At 49.9% G+C, this 21,132-nt stretch overlaps 9 protein-coding genes across 9 annotated transcripts; 3 read left to right on the top strand and 6 right to left on the bottom strand.

Annotated features, from left to right (window-relative positions):
* Positions 1-202: 202 nt before the first annotated feature.
* On the bottom strand, positions 203-1,260 carry thiA (thiamine thiazole synthase; the record flags this gene model as incomplete). The annotated part of the gene is made up of 2 exons (XM_056952770.1): positions 203-850; positions 925-1,260. 2 exons carry the CDS (start codon positions 1,258-1,260, stop codon positions 203-205), a joined length of 984 nt encoding a protein of 327 aa, XP_056814462.1.
* Positions 1,261-2,347: 1,087 nt separating this feature from the next.
* N7506_003474 (putative MFS transporter) lies at positions 2,348-4,166 on the bottom strand (the record flags this gene model as incomplete). Its single annotated transcript, XM_056952769.1, has 6 exons — positions 2,348-2,655; positions 2,712-3,039; positions 3,101-3,572; positions 3,644-3,808; positions 3,867-3,900; positions 3,974-4,166. The coding sequence occupies 6 exons, from the start codon at positions 4,164-4,166 to the stop codon at positions 2,348-2,350; spliced, it is 1,500 nt and encodes a 499-aa protein (XP_056814461.1).
* An 819-nt stretch (positions 4,167-4,985) lies between these two features.
* N7506_003473 (uncharacterized protein) lies at positions 4,986-6,992 on the top strand (the record flags this gene model as incomplete). The annotated part of the gene is made up of 3 exons (XM_056952768.1): positions 4,986-5,021; positions 5,087-5,347; positions 5,409-6,992. The coding sequence occupies 3 exons, from the start codon at positions 4,986-4,988 to the stop codon at positions 6,990-6,992; spliced, it is 1,881 nt and encodes a 626-aa protein (XP_056814460.1).
* Positions 6,993-8,318: 1,326 nt separating this feature from the next.
* On the bottom strand, positions 8,319-8,935 carry N7506_003472 (uncharacterized protein; the record flags this gene model as incomplete). The annotated part of the gene is made up of 3 exons (XM_056952767.1): positions 8,319-8,649; positions 8,718-8,794; positions 8,855-8,935. 3 exons carry the CDS (start codon positions 8,933-8,935, stop codon positions 8,319-8,321), a joined length of 489 nt encoding a protein of 162 aa, XP_056814459.1.
* A 2,537-nt stretch (positions 8,936-11,472) lies between these two features.
* On the top strand, positions 11,473-11,901 carry N7506_003471 (uncharacterized protein; the record flags this gene model as incomplete). Its single annotated transcript, XM_056952766.1, has 1 exon — positions 11,473-11,901. The coding sequence occupies one exon, from the start codon at positions 11,473-11,475 to the stop codon at positions 11,899-11,901; it is 429 nt and encodes a 142-aa protein (XP_056814458.1).
* Positions 11,902-12,667: 766 nt separating this feature from the next.
* On the bottom strand, positions 12,668-14,687 carry N7506_003470 (vanillyl-alcohol oxidase; the record flags this gene model as incomplete). Its single annotated transcript, XM_056952765.1, has 6 exons — positions 12,668-12,954; positions 13,039-13,360; positions 13,411-13,910; positions 13,974-14,114; positions 14,176-14,357; positions 14,419-14,687. The coding sequence occupies 6 exons, from the start codon at positions 14,685-14,687 to the stop codon at positions 12,668-12,670; spliced, it is 1,701 nt and encodes a 566-aa protein (XP_056814457.1).
* A 2,164-nt stretch (positions 14,688-16,851) lies between these two features.
* On the top strand, positions 16,852-18,312 carry N7506_003469 (alpha/beta hydrolase; the record flags this gene model as incomplete). Its single annotated transcript, XM_056952764.1, has 1 exon — positions 16,852-18,312. The coding sequence occupies one exon, from the start codon at positions 16,852-16,854 to the stop codon at positions 18,310-18,312; it is 1,461 nt and encodes a 486-aa protein (XP_056814456.1).
* Positions 18,313-18,761: 449 nt separating this feature from the next.
* Positions 18,762-19,373, bottom strand: N7506_003468 (uncharacterized protein; the record flags this gene model as incomplete). The annotated part of the gene is made up of 1 exon (XM_056952763.1): positions 18,762-19,373. The coding sequence occupies one exon, from the start codon at positions 19,371-19,373 to the stop codon at positions 18,762-18,764; it is 612 nt and encodes a 203-aa protein (XP_056814455.1).
* Positions 19,374-19,493: 120 nt separating this feature from the next.
* N7506_003467 (uncharacterized protein) lies at positions 19,494-20,648 on the bottom strand (the record flags this gene model as incomplete). Its single annotated transcript, XM_056952762.1, has 1 exon — positions 19,494-20,648. One exon carries the CDS (start codon positions 20,646-20,648, stop codon positions 19,494-19,496), a length of 1,155 nt encoding a protein of 384 aa, XP_056814454.1.
* Positions 20,649-21,132: the final 484 nt, after the last annotated feature.

The raw sequence follows: 21,132 nt of genomic DNA, 5'->3' as shown, positions 1-21,132 counted from the left end.
CTATAGTGATAACTAAATCCGAACAAAATGCCAAATTACGGCTCAAGATAAAGGATGCAGCATCTTAAGACAATGGTATGGTTGTACTGTGTTTATTGTCTTTTTTACTGTGTTCGGAATATGCAAACGTGCACGTAACGAGGGTAGTGCAATTGAACGATCATCATCATAAAACTAGGTTACTTGACACGACAGTGCGAATTTACTCAGCACACTCGCGCTTGCGGGTATCAAAGACAGCCAGAGTCTCCTCAGCAGCCTTGACACCGCTCATAACCATAGCGCCGAAAGTAGGGCCCATGCGGTTGAAGCCGTCGATTTCAGACAGCTCCATACCACCGATGATGAGACCCTTAGCGACCTCACGGGTGTTCTTGACGATAGCGTCTTCAGCAGCGTTCATGTCGAGACCGCGCATACCACCGAGCTTCTCGATGGAGTTCATGGAGACCAGACGCTTGGCGCAGAAAGCACCGAATGGCCCATCGTGGCCAGTGGTGCTGACGATGATGGGGGCGTTGATGGTGTTGGGGTCCATGCAGGAGTGGTCGTCGTGGTGGAGGGTGACGAGAGTCCAGTTGACGACGACACCGGCGAGGCGGATGCTGTCGCCGTCTGGGCGGGTGATCAGGTCCTCGACGCAAGTAGCGTTGAACAGCTTGACGTTGGGGAAGGAGAGGACCTTCGACAGAAGAGTCGAGGTGAACTGGGCCGCGTGCTTGACGACGACGAAGTTGGGGTTGTTGGGCTCCTCTTCGAAGGGGACACCGAGCTCAGTCAGGGAAGGCATCCGCGGGGCGGCGGAGAACCATGGCGCTGAAGAGCTGGCCACCCAGCCAGGCACCACCACCTGTATGGAATGTTAGTGGATGTCCGGTGAACTACAAAGTCTCTTTCTCTGAGGTTAGACTAACCGGGCGACACGGAGGCCTCCAGGATGGCAATCTTCAGGTCCGGACGGGCCTTGGCGAGCACGTAGGCAGTGCTCAGACCACAGGAGCCAGCGCCGACGATGACAACATCGCTCTCGGCGTAGTTGTCCAGGTCCTGGAAGTAGCGGCGAGTCATGGCACGAGAGACCTGGCTCTCGCGGATAGGGGCGAACTTGAACTCATCCCATTTGCCACCGAACTGTTCCAAGAGCTTAGACTGGCCCTGGCCGGTCAGAGTGGTAGTCGCGGTCTCAGGGACGTTGACCTTGCCCTTGATGCCGGTAGGGGCAACAGTCACGGGCTCGAACATGGCAGCAGGAGGAGACATAATGGGTTAGGGATCAAGTTATGGTAACTTGTGCTTGGTTAGTTTGGCAACTCGACAAATGGAATTGGGGGAAGGGGAGGGCATGATCCTTTCGCTGGTATTATCCAGATCAAGTTGAAAGCCGTATAATCTCAGAACGAACCCGTATCGATGATATCGTCTAGAGGGGATCTAGGAACACCATCGACACGAGAACGAACACCGGCTCACACCCAGAAGTTACCTGAGATACCTTGATCCCTGAGGGATAATGTGCCCAGCCAAAGAATATCCATGGCTCCCAAAGGAAGGGCAGTATGTACTTTTCCGTTTGGGATCTGTATGATGGTTAGCTCTGCCAGTGGGTTAAGACTTGGCATATAGTTACTGATGTATGAAGTAATCACAGTGTGAGATGTGAAAGAAGAAAAAAAGGAAGAAAAGGAAGTCGAGCGGTGGTCAACTTTATATGCAATGAAGTCAATCTAGACCCCTCAACTGCGATGTCATACTCCGACTCTCTCCGGTTTCCGGTGAGTTAATTTGCTCAGCGAGAGGTGCGTTGTACGAATTGAATTGCAGATCACCCACATTAAAGTGATTCGAGTGACGTTCTATGTGCATCTTAGCTTTGGTGTCGTTCTTTGGCTTCGCTCTGAGTGGTCCGGAGCCGTCTGGCCCGGTTGCTAACCTCCTGCCCCACGGAGAAAACCCTACGTCTCCCCAACACAGCTGTGACAACCTTGGAACTAGCATTGGAAGCTGTGAAAAATACGGCGAATAGTGCTAGGTGGTCAGTAAAGGTTCAATTGCTTGAACTTCGGGGTTGCGGTGGTGTCCGCATACACCACTCGGGGGTCCAGTGAGAAGAACTCCAGGTGATACAACAAAAAGTCGGAACAAGCTAGGCAGATCCACTCCAGACAGGGTTTGGTATCTTGAGATCATTAATTTTGTTGTATTCGGTATATTTAATCGGGCTGTGCGTGACTGGGGAGCTCCCCGGCCGCCGTGACATCATAACCCAAGCGAAGCCGGGGACATAACTTGTCCGCTCTCAATGCTCCTGCAAAGTAATCGTGGTATAAATAAAGCATCGCAGTTCAAATCACAAGACGTAACGGAAGTTGGCACCGTAATTGTCCTCCGCCACTGGGGCATCAGTAGATTTAGGATCATCAGTGCGGGGCCCGTACTTTTTCTCGAGGCCCCGGTTTTCAAAGATGAGCAACACACGCAGAGAAAGTGCAAGAAAGGCCGTGAAAAACATAAAAGCAGCACAAATGGACATGCCCTTAATATAGCGAGGGGCCTCGGCGTCGGGAAAGACATTGGTGCCCAGGAAAGGGCCACATTGCCCGATAATGTTGAGCAGAACAATGCCTCCACCCCGGCGGGTATCGGAGCCCTGATTGTCTGAAACGCACACAATTAGTAAAAAGATGCTAACGAGGACCAGAACGATGACTCACTCAGAACCCACGGCAGGATGTTGGCGATCGAGGGGAAGACTCCACATGCCGCCAAAAAGACACCAAAATACCGTGCACCCACTGATGTGCAGGTCGCGCACAGGATATACCCCACGCCGCCGACCACTGATAAGCCAGTGATCATCAGTCCACGTTGCTGTGTACGATCCGCCACCCATGTGGTCGCAATCGTTGCCAAAAACGAGGCAAAAAAGGGAGGGGCTGTGAGGCCCTGCGCATTGATTGCAGTGAATCCCATTTCCTTCAAAATGGTAGGCAGGAACACAGGAAGCGACGAGAAGCTGACGTTGCAGCTGAAATACATGAACTATCCGCCCAATTAGTACCAGCAAGCGGGATTTTCGCATATCTGGGGAAATCGAACATACCGCTGTAAGCCACGCTTTCACATCGAGAAGCGTTTCACCCAATTCCTTCCACTGGATCTTCCCTGCGCGTTCCGGCTCGCCAGACTGCTGTATAGCGCGAGCACGCGCAACCTCTCGCTCCTCTTCCGTCAGGAACTTCGCGCTCTCTGCGCTGTCTGGTACAAAGAACCAAGCCAAAAGAGCAGCCGCGCAGACCGGTAGTCCCTCGACGAGGAACAATACACGCCAATTCGCAATTGCAGCATGTCCCGACGTGATTCCGTAAGCCAAAGCGCCAGCAAAGGTGTTTGCCAGCGGCGCAGCGCCGGCATAGAATCCGCACCGGAGACCCAGCTCGTGGCGGCGGTAGAAAAATGACATCAGATAAACAACGCCGGGACCAAAGCCAGCCTCAAATGCGCCCATCAGAAAGCGCAGCGCCATCATGCCTTGCCAATTCGTCGTCGCTGCTTGACATGTTGAGACCAAGCCCCTGCCACTTGTTAGCCACAGCTGCCACACGTTGTATCCTGACCAATTTCGCATTTCGTTCGCATTGCATACCATGAGAATATCATGAAGGCGGCCCATTGATGCGGCTTTACCACCTTCCACATCAACCCGAAGACTTCAAAGACCGTGTACGAGATGTAGAAGATTGTCAGGAGCCAGGCGTAGCTCTTCGAATTGAGGCTGAGATCCTCTTGCATACCGGCGATTTTGGCATTTCTGCGATCGAAGCGGAGTTAGTTAGGTTTGCGCATTGGTCGATTGATGGAAAACGAACCCGATGTTGCTTCGGTCGAGGGCAGCGAGGAGATCTTGAAAGTGCAATGGTCAGCGCTAGCTCTGGCGTGGTAAAAATGCGCGTGCGAATTGGGCGTGGGGGCATACAGAAAAACGCCATTAACGTTGGAAGATGCCAATCCAATTTGCGCACGACTCGGCGTTCCATTTCGGGATCGATGGTCGATTGGATGGTGCTGGGCCGCTTCTCCTGATGTGCGGGTTGGGTGAACTTTTCGACATCTTCGTCTGGCGCGGGTTGTATTACATCCTCCGCCGGGTCGCTTTTGATGATGCCCATGCTGGCTGATTAGGGGTGGGAGGGGAGGAATGAAGAGAGAGACAGATCAAATGCATCGGAGGAAGCGAAACAACCCTAGCCATGATCGACGGTTCCAAATGCCAGCTCGGCTCGAGGTCACATTGCAATTGGCGGTGGAAGTGACTATTGATATCCATAATTGGGGGCCCTCCACAGACGGAGTTGGTGACGAATCTCCGAGATGCAAGTGGAGAGGTCATAGACCAATTGGCTGGTCACAGCGGGAATAAAGTGTGCGGGTTTGGCGAAGGTTAAGTGGAGCTTGTCTGGGCAGTTGCTTGGTGTTCGTCATTTGGTGAACAGTAGGCTGTACTTGCACATCAGATTTGAAGGATGTGAACCTGGTGCAAGTATGCCCAGGTTAGGCGAGGACGCTTACCAATGGCTCATTGCTCGAGTGTCTTCGACCCCATTCCGCGGTCATTTATTCAGAGTTGTTCTGAGAAATCAGAAGGCCCATCGGCGCAATGGCATATTTCATCGTGTATTTTGTATTGAACCATTGTACAAAATGGCCCATTTCCCATACCGCGTGTTTGAATGGAGTTATGTTCCAACGTGAGGGTTCGACTCCAAAAGTGCTGGACGAAGCAGATTGTCGCCTGAGAATAAAGGTGTCTAGCATATGTGGTCTGTATCCCCCGCCGTATCAAAAATCTCCCGCGTCGTTAGTGTCGCGTTCGACCAGACACCCCATCATTGCGCCCCATCCACCATTTGATCGCAATTGAGTTGCTTGCTTCCAACATAATCTACCATCTCCCATATTTGCTTGTACGAGGCAATCAGGCGCCCAATATGGACGACCCCGCCTCTCGCATCCCGCAGCAGCTGGTAAGCTCCCAGGTCACAGTCGCTATCGCATCATTCCATTGGTGACTGACATCTCGTTATTATAGCTGCCTCACATGCATTTGGTGTCGCGCAATCGATACCCTAGCATGCACATGATGCCAACAGAGACTGCCGTTGAATACCTGACTAGCGCCCCCCGGGTTTGCCAAAGCCAACCAATGCACTGGACCTTCCTCGACGGCCCCCCCGATGGCACAGTCATGCTCACTTGGCAGCCATTGAACCATCTCGGAAATAACTTTGCTAGCGACGGATATTTCTGGGCGGACCAGGAGCAGGTCTTCACCTTTGAAGCTCGCGGATATGTATGCTCTTTCGCCAGGACCTCGCAGTGAAGCTCCATTGTCATCTAACATGAGAACTCAGACCGTCGAAATGTACCTCCACCGCAGTGGATTCCACCCCCCAAATGAGCCCGTTGCGACTCACTGCCGCAAGCGCTATCGCATCACCTCCTGCAAAATCCCCAATGCTCCTCAACCAGACCCATCACTTTGGATCGTCCACTACTCTCGCGCATCGCCCCAAGATCACGCCCCCGCCAACCGCATTCCCATGACCGCTCAGATCCAAGGAATTATGGGCCAGCGTCGCTTCCTACAAAGCCAAGGACAATTGGCCCGCAAGGATTTCCTCCTTCACGACCGCAACAACTGGCCAGTCATCAACTTCCCCCAGATGGCCCCTCAAAACTTCGGACAGCCCGGACAGCCTGGACAATTCCCGAATGCACAGCCCCGGGCACCAGGCTTCTATCCTCCCCAGGGCCACCCCGGAGCTATCCCACCCAACGTGGCTGCAGCTAAAGGCCCACGTGGACATCGCGCACCATCGTCTGCGCTCGCTTCCGCGACTGCAGATTTCGCCACCGAGGATGAGGACGTTTCCAGCGGAGACACAATGGATTTGCTGACACCCCGTGACGTTAGCAAGATGCGCTACCAGCAGCATCACGAATGGATGGAGGAAATCTTCGCATCTCCCTATAGCATCACACAAATCACGCCTGTATCTTTGGGCCTCGGCCGAAAGGGAGAGCTTGAATCTTTGACTGCAGGCTTTTTTGATGCCCCCGTTGGGACCTCGGGCGGAGAGGGCCAGGAGGCAGGCGACGCTCCCAACGCCACCAAGATGGAACCCGCCAAGGCGGAAGAATTTGCAGAGCGTGTCTCTCAGAAGGTCGCGGACATGACCGCTGAAATCGAAAATCTCAAAAAGCAGCATGCGCGCCGTATGCAGCGGTTCAACCGCACTTCTCTGCTGAAGGACTCGGAGCTGCGTCTCCGCGAGGCTGCCGCGGACCCCACCGATAAGGGCCCCGAGGTCTGGCGACTCGAGGGTCGTGTTATCATTCCCACGGAAGACGAGGCACAACCGTTGGATTATATCGAGGATAACGCCAAATTCAGAGTCGACGATATTGTTCGGGAAGTGGAAGGTGCATGGAAGAAACAGATCGTCTCCGAGCCCAAGATCTCTTGTGTCGAGAAGGGTGGACTGCTGGAGAAAATCGAGCCCGAGCACAAAGACGAACCCGACTCCTTCACCAACGATATGGTGATGGACCACGATGACTCTCACCTGCTCAATCAATTCGGTAGCCCCGGCGTGGGCGGCGGTCTGCCTTCCAGCGTCTCTGTCAACGGCCAACCAATCCCCGGCGCCGATCTCGCCGGCGATGTTGAAATGGACATGGGTGACCAGCTCCACGGTGGCCCCAATGGTCAATCCAGCGACTGGGGTATGGTCAACACCGATAGCAAGGATCACAACGTCGGTGGGGAGTTCGACTTCACCAACATCGACAGCGCTGGAGATGCGCTGGCGGCCTACAGTGAGCAGCATGATGGGCTTGATCTGCCAGATCTGGAGAACTCGGCCTTTGGCGATGCCTTCCATGCCTCTGACAACGAACACTCTCACCACCCCGACGCCGACGACATTTCTTAGACCCTTGAGATGTTGACTACGAAGGCGCCTTGTTTTTTATGAATGATAGCGGACCGTTTGCTCTGCCATAGGAGTTTGGATTTTCATTGTGCTTTAGGAACCTGGAATTAACGCTAGATTTTAGCTGGGATGTACCATAAGATTAGCTATGAGGATTCTCTTTTTTCTTCGTGGTCTTCGACTTTTTATTATGTGCGGTCTAGTTCTTGGAGAGAGGAAGGAATACCTAATCAACCTGAACCTCCTGGGCTCGGAGGACCTGCGGACTCATCTTCACAACTGCGAACGGAAGTTCGCAGTCCAACCTGGGAAGTGATATATTTTTTTTACCATTTCCTTCCAAACGTACGTGGTTCTGTCTGCGGCTTCACAGTAGGAGATTGATGCTGCACCTGAGCGCCTTCTGAAGCAGTGTCGCCCCTGAGGTCCCTAGGTTATTATGAGCGTAGACTTCGAACAATATGAAGTGGCTTCAGCCTCCAGGGCTCTTGTGCCTAGCTAACTGCAGAGCCACATTCCGGCTGATTGAAATACCTACATCTGACAACGGTCACCTGGACATTAAACCTTGGAAGGGCGCCCTCTCCATGATCTTCGGCTGAGTTGTTTGTTTTGGTTTCCTTTCCTTTTCTTTCCCCAACTATAAATCGATCAACAATATATAATTCTTGACGTACGGCTACCGATTTCTTGTCCTTTTTGGGTCGTCGTCTTATTGGCCAACGGCTTCCCCCTTCACGTTGGTCTCTTACTTCTTACTTCTTCCTTCTCGCTCTCTTTTCCTACCTATTTTTGCTGAAATCTTCACTGTTCAGATGCTATTAAAGAAGTTTAAAGCGTGTACGAAGTATGGAGTACGGAGTCTTTAATCCCTAATTCTCTATTCACGGTTTAACCAAGACTTCCATTTCTCATGATGACTTGACAATTAGTTGGAACCTTGGATGGACAGCCCAAAAGACAATTAGAAAGACAGTTAAAAGACTGTTAAAAGACAGTTAAAAAGACAGTTAAAAAGACAGTAAAAAATGGTCCCGAAGTTGAAGATGGTTCTCTTTCTTTACCAATCGAAATATGAGATTAAGCTAATACATAACTACGCCTGTTTATAAGCAACTATCGTCGTCTTTTGTTTTGGCCGCGCTCGCGCGGCACTGAGGCTTGTCTTATCAATCCATGGATGGCCATTGGGCGCTCAAATCAACGGATGTAGTTTTTTCAATTTATTTCATATTTGTACCATCAAAAATGTACTCTTCACTGAGGTCCTGCTCTCTTTCCAGGTACTCTGAACTCCGAAAGAAAGAAATTCGCTACTCAGAGCACTCAATTTTCAATGTTGAAGGTGATAAAGCGTGGATTGTGCTCGCCACCCTTTGGTGTCACTTTGTATCCATCGACCACATCAGACACATCCAGGATATAATCAGCAGCAGGAACAGACGAGTTGGCATAGAAATAGACATGAGCTATCGTCTTCTGAATAGCCTCGTTGTAAATGTCTAGCGAACCCTCCACGCGTGCAACATATTGGTTGTAAGCGGGATAAACTGTCTTGTCGATAGAGATGGCATGTTGTTCGCCAGGGGGAAAGGCGTAATGGGCGATTTGTTCAGTTGTTAATGCGTCATTGACATGGTCGGCATGGAATTTGCCCCTATTTGTCACGTCAAGTTAGTTGAATCGTCGCTTGATGAGAGTCAGGTATGGTATAAGGGGCCATACGATTTTGCCTCTGCATTGGTTAATCTCAATTTGCCATCATTCAACTTGTTGGAGAACTCCAAATAAAGATCTGCATCCTACAATGAAAGGATCAGTTGCGATTGAACCATATGTAGCCAGGATAAGTATAATCTTACTCGTGTGTCGGCGCGTACAGCGAGTGAAGCAACGTTCATTGAGAATGTGGCCGCGGCCAAAATTAATTGGGAAAACAACATCTTGAAGGTGATCAGATTGGTAATTGCAATGATCCTCAAAAATGATCAAATCGCCTTGGTTCTGACAGCTCTTCTTATACGATATGAGTAGCATAGCACATGGTACATATAATCAAGCTGAAGTGTTGATCTACACGAACATGTCGTCACCAATAGCTCGCTCCACTGATCATCGTTTTTGATCCACGCCGTGCTTCCCCGAGACGCTGTATGCACAATATCGATTTACTGAACTCTGAATCATGTTTAAAAGACCGATCGATCGATCTCCCAACCTTGGAAGCTGGTACGGAACTCGGGAGTACTCCGTACTCCACACGGGGTTTGGAGAGGGTGTTGTGATGAGCATGATGTGTGATGCAATTCTAATTCTGATTTACATATATTGAACAAGTCACATTCTTTTCATTCGCTGGTTCCAACCTTGGAAGGCTATGCATGAGATGAGAGGGCAAACTATCAAACCTTGGAATCAATTCCGCAAATACACTCGAGAATAACATTTATTCCAAGGTTCCCTATGAGACAGCTCCCAAGCCTCCAGGGCCTTATAGGAGATATACTCCGTGTGTACTCCACACGGATGAGAGATCCTCTAGATCGACATCATCCATGGATACTGTAGGTTCCCTCTATCTTGCCCAGCCACTTGTGTTAAGTATTTCCATTGTCTCAACCCTGACTTGAGAATTCTCGACGGGGGCAAAATCAATCTGCAACCTTGAAAGTCGTTTTCAAAAATCCCAATTCTGTCGCTTCTATGAGCACAAAAGATCCCACTCAGGTTACTCCGTAATCCGTACCAGGTCGAGAAGATTTGCTATGCATCTGCCACGGCCATTGCAAAGCAGTAGCCCCACATCATGATTCATGAGGGCCACATGTATGATTCTTCCAAGGTTGCTGGCCACGGGTTGTTGGTCCCCTTTGTACAATGTATGTACTTCCCAGGGTGGACTGAGACACCGGAACATGATCTACAAATGCACGGAGTAGTTCGTACGAGTGTGAAAAAATTATGTACAAGAAGGATTTGATCTGATCCATTTTCTCCCCATCTTGCTGAAGCTAGGGTTACGATCTGCAGCTATTGGGGAGTTGCGGAGACATGACGTCGGCATTATACTGTAAGACAGACCATCCAGCATCAATACGGATTACTTCTTGGGGGTTATGGATATATTCTCCACGGCTTTATGTCCAACATTTTTAATAAAACTTAGCAAACAGAAAAGAACCTGGCATTATCAGGTTCGCCGCAGGTACTCCGCAGACAACGCAGATCGTGAAAGCCCTCTCTCTCTCTCTCTCTTCTTCCTCTTCTTGTCTTACAATACATTCATTTATCGCATATTTCTGCTCTCCTTGATACTTGACGACTTGTTTCAATGCTATTCGGCACTATATCCAACATAAGTTTTCTTTGGACCATGCCCAACCATGCATTCGCCGCCAAAAGACCCCGAGAGTCTGAGAATGATTGTTTTTACAAAAGCTCCCCAACCTTCAAGCGCCCTACTCTGAAGAGCACTCCATGGCTCCTCCATCGAACGTTCTTAGGCAGCGATGAATCGCCCAGGCTTTGATAGCCACACGTCCATGAAATCAAATGCCGTTTTGATCGTGTTGCCAAACTGGCCCGGGTATGCCTCGCACTCAGTACATACATTGATTGTATGCTGCGCACCCTCGACAAATGCAATGGATTTATCCTCAGTCTTTGCTGCAAGGTAGATTTTCTCAGCATTGAGATATTCATAATGCCCGGTATTGCCCATGGTAAGCAACGGCTTTGAAATTCCCGGAACGCTTCCAATTGGAGTAGTCTGAGACGAGGTCCAATCCACTCCAGTGATGTTGTCGGCAGTCACATTGAACATCTTTGCATCAACTCTTACAGCAAATGTCGAGAGGAAACGAGTGATCGTGGTTTTAAGTGCACCGTCATAAAAGCTGTCGGCGGCGCTTGGAATACCTGCACCGGCCACACGAACCGAGGGGACGACTTGGGTTGAGACACGATCTCCCTTATGTAACAGCGGCCACTTGTACACAGTATGCGCGAGATAACGAATGTCTTGGGTGATCAATTTGTTGTTGAAGCCAATATAATTGGCGTCGGGGATAACGAGACCTTCGTCATCTGTGTAGTCTCCATTGCCGGCTTGGATGAGGCGGTTTCGTTCCTCCGCCGATGAAAGAATTTTATTCCATCGCGAGGCTATGCCCCCTAGGAAACGATGGGCAAATGCCGATGTGTAATTTGCGCCATTTTCCGTCCACCCGTTTGCAGGGTTGTACAAATTCAGGGCGCTGTTGATTTCGGCGCCGGTGGATTCATTCTTGATGGCTGGATTCACAGACAAGAGAGTCATAGTCGATAGACCAAAGTTGGCATCGATCAGGAGAACGCCATCTGCAGCGGGCAGGCCGTCTACTGCTGAGGAGCAAGGGTAGATTTTCTCTGTGCCGTTGCAGGCAGATGCACCATTTTCTGCGACGTTTTGGTATGCGGCCATCATAGCACCACCGCCAGAATGACCCCACAGAACGACCTTATCGATACTAGGGAGGTTGTTCAGGTACTCGACACCGGTACCAACATCGGTCATCATGGTCTCAAAGTCAAGATCGTTCATAAGACCGGTTTTGCTTTGCGCATTGTTGAGGCAAAGAGTCGTATAGCCGCGGACAGGAAGCTCGCTGCAAGGGTAGAAGGTGGTGTAGTCTTGCTCAGCATGCATAACAAGAACGGCTATCTTTGCCTTGGCTGGATCCTGGTGCAACTCTGGACGAAACAAGCCGCCGATAACTCCCGTGCCAAAAGTCACAAGAGATGGAATCGGCAGGCTGTAGTTGCCCAAAGACGTGGACGTCATCTGGGTTCCAAGAAGACCAGACGAGACATTATGATGACTCGCTATAACAACGGAGTTGGCCGCCAGAAGGCTAGCGAAGAGCTTTAGATTCATGGTAGGTGTATGTCAACCTTGTGACTGGGATGATGAGTGGCTTGTGACACAACAGATGCTGGAAACTATTTGAACCGAAGCCAAAGGTCGACTTCGTGTTATATATACATCAATTGAGTAAATTCGGAATCCCCTGAACATTGATACTCACCAGTGTTCAGGTTGTCAGGTTATTGCTGCGTCAGCTGCGTGGGTCATGGCAGACGTCCTCCCATAGCAAGTATGCAGGCACAGAGCTAAAACAAAGATCTTCACCAGTTGCCGTCAAATGGGGGAAAGTCTCCGCAAGAAGACCACTACGGAGCTTCTCAAAATTAGTGGGCCTTTTGGAATATCTCGGACCTCGGGGCAGGCTTTGGCTTGAAATAGAAATTGAAACCGAGATCCACCCTTCCGCGACGGACCCGGGGACCCGTTGTTCGGCAAATTTCTTAATTTCTTAGATTCCGGGCAGATCCCGAGGCGACTGCCTAGTTGTTGACTTCGAATATTTGCCTTGCTTTCAAGGGATTTGCTCACTAGTTCAACTTCGTTAGGGTGGGTGGCTGAATTTGATTGGGACCAATGCTACCCCCGTTTCATAGCCTGCGAGTGATATGTGTTCCATGCGCAGAAGACCTGAAAAATACTAGTCGGGGCAACAATTCTTGGTGTTGGTATTTGATCAAAAAGCAGATTATCTCGAGTGCTTGGATTGAAATGATCAAATGGAGGAAGCACGATTACATTCTTAGATGAGCAAAGTCCAAACTGGGCAATATCATAGCTTCCAGGCAATTTGACTATAACTTTTCGGCCAAACACCCGATTTTCCAGGGGCTATGATCCCATTAGGATCTACCGCGTTCTTGAGAATCTCATTGAACTTGAGGAAACTGCCGTTGTTCCAGTTGTATGTTCCCATGATCTGATCCATGACAGCCAGATGAGTTCGATACTCGCCCCATCCGTTGGCGGCACAGTCTTCAATGAGCGTTCGGATCAGCCACTGAACCTTTTTCTTCTGAGCAGTGTCTTTTTTGTTGAACACAATGCAGACAATGTGGTCTAGAAAGTGATAAAGCTATTAGTCATATCTGGCGATAACCTTGGAATGGGAGGATATGTCGAGTGTAAAAACTCATGACGTACGCATTTCTCTCATGCCGACAGTAAATGTGCCAATGAAGTCCAAACCAGCCTCTTGACATCTCCTTTGGGTTAATCTATACTGCATCATGGCATCCTCCCCTGCCACCTTTGCAATGGGCGAGAAGAACAGATGGGCGCCATTGGGGAGCCAGTCAATCCATTTGAGTTCGTCGTATGTTGGGATGCCTTGCATCGTCTTGTCGCGGACACGAAGGACCGAGTTCTCGGGGGTATCCTCTGGGAAGTAAAACTTAACCCCTGGAATAACCGAGAATGCCTCTTTTATAGTTTCCCAGAGGGCATTACGGATCCGCTCGGGTCCCTATCCAATATTAGCCAATGGTAGTGTAGGGTATCCGATTAGAAACTCACATAAAGAGCTCCATAGAAGTTCCACCTTCCTAGGTTGAGTCGCTTTGTGATTTGGTTCAAGTCTTCATCAGACAAAGGCTCAGTCTTCGATGAATAGGATGCCTTGTTGCCCAGCACTGCTGCATCTAAGAGAATGTGGCGAATGGTGGGTACATTCTGAAGAGCCATATTCAAACGCAGGGGTCGAACGATGTCGACTGCTTGTTTTAAATCATCATCTTTGGGCAATGTGATCAAGTAGGATTGATATCCACCCGGATTTGGCATCAGCCACATGCCAAGCTTTGTGACGATTCCCATGTTAGATTGGCTGAATATTCCGTCAACATATGGGCCAAACCCATAGGGGAACAAATGAGCAGTCTTGTTCCAGGGCTGGTCTTCCGGCTTCAAGCCCATGGTCTCAGGGCGTTTGGGGTCCGGCAACGCACCCATGCCAGTCCGAAGAAGCTCCCCGTTTGGTAGCACGACCTCCATACCACAGTGCATCATCCAATGATCTGAAGCATTGTGAGTATGTGTTGATCAAGGCAAGAGGTTCAACTCGTATCATCGTGACTGACCTCCGTATGGCGTGTAGCCTACTCCTCGCTCAGTCGCATTGCCGAGAACCGAGCCACCACCAAGATCTGGTACATCAAGCCACAGTTTGTCCTGAAGGTTGTTGGCCACTAGGTAGTCGTACAAAGCGTGGAATGTCACACCTTCGGAACCCTGGATTAGAACCCCAACTTGTCGAGTATAAGTGAAGCCCTCGACACTTACCGGGTTCCACCAGGCAATATGCCCCTTCAACATTGACCTCTAGCACTTTGTTGAGGTTTTTCCCCATATCCACCACGATGCTGCCGCTGACCCGTGGCGCAGCACCTCCATATCCCGAATTCCTTCCGATAGAGATAGGCCAGAGTGGGAATGAGATCTTGTTGGCAAGTCTCACAATAGATCTGGGACAAGAAGTCAGCATTTCCTCTCAGCGCCCGATGAGAAGGCCCTGGGAATACATACTGTACATCCCCGACATTGCGAGGAGCAACGATTGCTGAGGCGAGAAAGAAGTCCTGCTCCAAGATATGATGGGGATCATGTGAGTGCTTTGGGCTCATGTATGTGCCGTCCTGAATCTGATTCTTGGAAGTAATGATTTCCACGTTCTCCACCCCCACTAGTTCGATAATATCTAGAATAAATTCATTGAAATCGCCGTTGGTCAACTTCGGTGGCAACACCAAGGGTTTGAATTTCAACGGTGGCGCAGATGATCCGGTGTTGGGCATGACGAAAAGTGTGAGTTGTGAGGGAAAGAGGTCGAGCGTACAAGACTGAGAAGACTATTTGAAGGCACTCATGGTACTTTTATCCCGCCACTAGTCCTCCCGGCAGTGGATGTCGTACGAGCCACATCCTACAGCCAACAGTTGGCTCTGTCGTCACTACAAATCATAGTGAAGTGGAGATCTTTCGTTGGGCTGTGGTCATTCTCCGCCTGGTGAAACAGGCTATGTTCTTCATAATCTATGAAGATGACCCCACCAGAGAGTAGGACCGGGCATTTGGCACGAATCAGAGCAAGCCTGAGTCCCCCCGGGCTCCCCCGGGCGGCAACCTACGGGAACCCCCACCCCCGCTCCCGCTCCGAGAGTGGAGATTCGTATCCATTCCCTTTCCACATGCCACGTTCCCGGCGCAAGCTATGCCCAGACTCCAACAGCTCTGTATAACCATTCTCAGCATCGATATGGACTGCCCGTCCGCACCGCCAAGCTCAGATCCCACAGCGGTAATCCGGCTCACGCCCTTATGACCTAGTATGGTTTGGCACTGGCCAAGGTAGCCACGGGCAGGTGAGATATCGGCCCCGCAGAGGCCGGTCACTTCAAATTCAACGAGAGCCTCTCCGGCCTTAAGGGAAGGGACGATCTTGTGCAATTCAAACGAGAAGTCGGGGCCTTGCTATGCAACGGTGTTGCTGTCAGAGACCTCCATATTCATGACGCGTAATGAAGGAACTTCTTCCTACATCCTGAAGAACAGCAGCCATCTTCTCGGTTTGTAGCTTTTCTCTAATGGAGCTCATTGCAAGCAACCTGGGACAACATATGTCGAGGGTAATGAGTTTGCAAACCATGGATCTTGTTTATCAAAGAACGGCAACCCTCTTTGGTATTGAAATGGCAAGAAGCTTGTGCTGTAAGGGGGTGGGATAGGGAAAAGGTTTGAAGATGAGCAGGACCTATGTGAGCAGTCAGTTTGCATAGTCTCCAAAATCTACCTCCCCCGCCGGCATTCCTCTACCCACGGCATGCATTTTACACTTGCTGTCCATCGCTACCGCTCACATGATTTCGCACTATTATTGTTGAGCAAGTATTTGCTGTTTCTTCTCGCAATATTGCTGATAGCTCATTGCTGGTTTGCGCGATCGCGATCGCTTCTTGTTTGCACGCTCAGTACGCAGGCTCAATTTTGGGGCATCTAATGACCCAAAGATCCTTCTAAAAAAAATTACCTTTGCTGGACTCTGCTTCCCCGTAGTCAGCTTTCTGCCTCTTCAAGAATCACCCTGTACATTGCGCTGGTGAACAAATAAAATGCCACAACACATGGATTCGGGCGAACATTGAAAACAATGAAAGGCTCTCTGTACCCCGATCTCCAGTAAACATGGGATTGTCTGCACAGTGAAGTCATTTAGGACGGTGAATTTTCTAGTTGAGGGAATATTCACCAGCTGTGCGGAAGCATCGGGTCGGCAGTTCCTCGTCTGCAAGGCTGAGCTGGCAAGATGATGTCGAAGCTTAAAATAAACCGACATGATTGGCCAACATCTGGATTGCCTCTTTGGGAAATGGTCATCTGTGGGGCAAGGCACGCCCAGGTGCATCCTCATGGAGGCTTTCTCAATCCACGATAGGCTCGTCGGGTTTACGCTTAGCATATTCACACCTACCATGACCATGTGCTCTGGATCTGCTCACGAATAACGCAGAGGTTGCTTTTCGGGCATGGGGCCAATCACTTGGTTACCTAAAATAGACTAAAAGCTAAGCCTTGGAGAGCTTGGCCCGCATCCGCCCGACATTAGTGTATTGAACAAGCTCCATCCTGCCCCATTTATTGCATGGATGGGCTTCTTCGGTTTTTGCAAGGTTGATGCGGCTGAGGGTTTGGGGCCACAGAGCGTAGGTATCCATAGGGCTCCACAGCTTCAACTTTGGAAATTGGGGGCCGTTCGCGGCCCCCGGACAGTCCGTGGTATATATAAACACCAGTCTCGCGCGGAATTTGGTTCTCACTTAATACAAACCTTGGAGATTCCACCTGAAGCCTCCGGAGGTTCTTCTCCTTTCCAGGGCTGTTGTTCTTTCTTTCAAAAGTTCTTCTCATTTATTAAACAATAACTGGACTTGGAACCTCTGCAACATCAATCATACCTACAAGATGCTCTTCCCGCTACTAGCTGCCTCGGCCTTATTGGCCATTGCCGATGCTCGTTCTGTTCCGACCGGCTCGTCTTTCTCCTCAGTTAAATGGTCAAATTGCACAATCGCCCTCCCGTCACCTGGCTTCGACTGCGGAACCCTCGAGGTACCAATTGACTGGGATATTCCATCTGGCGCAAAGGTCCAGCTTGGAATGTTGCGCCACAAAGCATCAAAGCCATCGCGAAGGATCGGCAGTCTGTTATTCAACCCCGGCGGCCCTGGAGATAGTGCGGCCGTCTACGTGGCAGCCGGAAGCACACTATTTGGCCAGGATATCACCGATCGATTCGACATTGTTGGACTCGATCCTCGAGGAGTCGGCCTCAGTTCTCCAATCCAATGTGACCCTGAACTATACAATCAGCGGGTCTCCAACTGGCCGTCAAATCAAACCGAGCTTGATTCGTTGGTCCAAAAGTACCAGAAACTCGGCGAGAGCTGTCTGAATATGACCGGGCCATTGGTTAAGCATATGGATTCGATCAGCGTTGCCAAGGATATGGAAGCCATTCGTCAGGGGCTGGGTGATGAGAAGCTCAACTACATTGGACTCTCATATGGAACATTGATCGGACAAACATACGCCGAACTCTTCCCCGAAAACATTCGCACAATGGTTTTCGATGGCAATATGGATCACAGCACGGATCCTATCTCTTACCTGACCGTCAAATCATTCACCTACGAGAGCGAATTAATCCGCTTCGCTGATTGGTGTAGCAAGAGCAAGGTGTGCCCGCTGAACGGTACCTCCTCTGACGTTCTGAAGGTCTTCGATGACCTTGTCAAACAAGCAAACAAAAGCCCTATCCCCGCGCCCTCATGCAAGACCAGTGGATGCCGCGAGAATGTGAACGGCGAAGAAATCCAGAACAACCTGAACTCACTACTGTTTGTCAAATCTGGTCTCCTTGCAACTTGGACAAAGCTTGGACAGTACCTTCTCGAAGCCAAACAAGGAAACGCCACAGGACTCTCCACCACAATCGCCACGAGCTCAAAGTCCGATTCGTTCGCGAGTGACGTGATCAGCTGCTCTGACTGGTATCACCCGGAAGCCTCCCTCGTGGACCTCAACGATAAGAGAGATCTTGCCCGCAGCCTGTGGCCGCATGTTGGTACAGGTGACTATGGGCTCAACCGTTGCATCGGATGGCCCTTCCCCCAGGTCAACAAGCAACGCAGAGCGAATATTCATGGAACGCCCCGCCTTCTGCTTGTCAATTCACAGTTCGATCCGTCGTGCTCGTATATCTGGGCGAACGGGCTCCAGGAGCAGATTGAAAACAGCACTCTACTCACGCGCCGAGGTGATGGCCACACGTCGTACGTGTTGCATGGTGAAACATGGGGTGCATTGAATGCCTATATTGCCAACCTGACGATTCCTGCCGACAACACTGTCCTCAACAGCTAAATTAATCTTCCCCGTGCCGTTTTATGTATACCCATTGGTAATTTTGCGTGCTCGGAATGCTATGTTGACGGGGATTTTGGGTGGCTGTCTTTCTAGGTGTCTTTCTGAGTTTTTTTCCAACTGGTTACTAGCTATTAAAACTTCCTCTCTTATTTAGCACCATCATCGAGTATTTATGGTTGGTAAAATAAAGATTCTCGGCTAAGCCGTGAACAGAGAATTAGGGATTCGGGATTTCGATCGCTCCTCAATTTCTCTCTCTCGCCCCTTCTCTCTCCAGGTTTCTCCAGGGCTGACAGTAGATGCTCTTGATGATAGCCTACACCCTTGCTCTTGTTCAATGTCAAACATAGCAGAGCCGTCTATGCTCGCTCTTGATTATGGAAATACCAATTATGTTTTGTATTTATTTACATGCCATGTAGTATCTCACTTGCAAAATCACCCAATCAAGTCGGAAGACTCAATTCAACGGATCCTCCCACCTTTTCCTGGATCGAAGCCAGGACATCAGGCATGCTTGAGGCAAGCCCAATGTTGTATTGTTGAAAGGACGTTCCTCCCCAAAGCAAACCACTGACCTCGCCCCATTGACTGAGGACAAATGAACCAGAGTCACCGTCCTTGCAGAATGCAGGATACGAATTGTCATTCCCATCAGGTTTTGCACCCAGAATAATGAACTCTTCAGTTGGACCAGAATATATATGCCCATTTCTTCCGCTCGGGGTGTTTCTGAGGGTTTCCCAGTTGCAATATGCCTTTGGTCCATTCACAACACCTGCCGCCAGGCCAGTAGAACGACCCTTCTTCAAGCAATAGTCTCCTTCTTTGAGTGAGACAAACTCTTTCAGGGGTTCTCCACTTGACAAGACTAGAGGAGGCAAGCGAGAAGGGTCCCAGTGATATGGTTCCCATTCATAAGGGACTGATGGCATGTAGTTCGGTCCGAAGAATTTCTCCGCATCTTTGGACAATTCGACAAACGCCCAATTCATGACTCGACCGTCACGAACCTCTTTTCCGGAGACAAACTTTACTTCTCCCAACGGGTATGGCATGCTTTGAACTGTCTTTTGCCGAAGTGACCATTCTTTAATCTGATGACCTGCCCTTGAAACCATCTCCAGATCCTGGGAATCTGGTTTCACTGGGCAATTTGGTGTTGCTCCGAGTAGTTCTCATTCCTGCTCTCTTGCACTGAACCCATTTCTGAAATCGCGCATTGCCGCCAAATATTTTGAAATATTGGTAGCGGTTGCATCTGTGTCAATGCGCGCTGGGGATTCCATTGTGATTCTTCTGACCAACCGTTCGGGAGATGAGCCGAAACGGTCGAGTCTTTCGAGGAAGTGGCTGTTGTCAGCTGGGCGCTCAGACGGTCTGACCACATGATAATCGGTCAAAAATCCTCTCCGAACGACATCCCCGTGAATGACATCCCGTTGGGTTAATGTAACAAACCCGCCAAGTGTGCCGGCACTTCTGCCTCCTTGGATTCCGATCGAGGATCCCATTCGGGGAACCTCTTCCTTAACTTTCTGCGTGAGAGGAATGCCACCGTTGAGGACTGAGAAGCCACCAGGCAAGAATTCGACGTCAAAGTTGTCCGCTTGCATGTGTGGTAGGACTTCAGACATGATTTGAAGTCGCAGCTCATACCAATTCGCAATTGTCCATGGCTCTATAAGTACCACAATTGTCGGTTGCGCCTTTGCCGCAGTGGGACCAACATTGAATGGGCATATCATGTTGAAGTCCGAGCCAGTTGATTGAGTAATAATGGCGACAATCCTGTCCTTGACCCGGTCGTATGCTTTGACGAGAGGGTGGTCTGAAGCGATATAGAAAAATGATGGTCGGTGGCAGAACTTGGGGTTCGCAATTTCGACATGCACATTGAGGTTGTGTCGGCGGAAGAGATTCAAGATTTGGTCTTTGATGGGGCCGAGAGGGGAGGTGTTGAGACTCGAACCATCAAGGAAGACACCAAAAATGTCGACGGGGATGTCTCCACGGGGATATTCCGGCTTCGTCATTCTCCAGCACCGATACATCTTCATGCCCGGTAGATGGTGTAGGTGCAGTATCGAACTGACTTCAGGGTAGAGTGGCCTGAGCACACTCTCAAGGAAAGGGAGATGCTCGAGTTTCACTGGTGAAGGAAACCGATTGGTGATACTAGTCGATCTGTAAACTTCCACGCACTGCAGATAGTGCTCAAGGCTCATTTCTCCTTCCGCGCCCTCGGAGTCGCGAAGGTGGCGGCGCCTTTCTATAGGTGACATGGGAGGAGGAAAAAGGGCCGGAAGGCCGAAGAGACGGTACCGAATCATTCATGGCGCAAGAAAGAGAAGTTGAGAACCGGAAAGGAGCAGGATGAAAAGGAAGAAGATGAAAAGAAGAGAACAACGAAATTGTAAAGAAAGGGCCGCTTCCGCTCTAGGAAACAGAGGCCATTCTCACAAATGGAAGTGGAAGGTTTGACGGTTGAGATGGCAGGGAAGACCCTCATATATTCAACCTCCCTCTTCTCTCTTCTCTCTTCTTTCTCCATTCTTCCCCAGTTTAGTTTCTCCGTGGCAATAATATTACCACAATCATTACTGGCCTTCACTATTGCACCCCAGAGGTTGACGGCTACGTACCATGGTTCACACTGTTTACATCATTATTCAAAACTTGGTCATATTGTTTGACCTATATTGCGGTCCTATCCCCGATTATGGAGGATTAGGAGAGACCGACTATGAACCCTGTCAAAATGACCGAGTCAAAAATATGACTGATCAAAGGACTATTGAAAAGACTGCTGAAAGG

This window comes from Penicillium brevicompactum (genome assembly GCF_028827555.1).
Source record: "Penicillium brevicompactum strain IBT 35665 chromosome Unknown utg000002l_segment0_segment0, whole genome shotgun sequence".
NCBI lineage: Eukaryota > Fungi > Ascomycota > Eurotiomycetes > Eurotiales > Aspergillaceae > Penicillium > Penicillium brevicompactum.
This window is presented reverse-complemented; position numbering and strand designations above follow the sequence as displayed.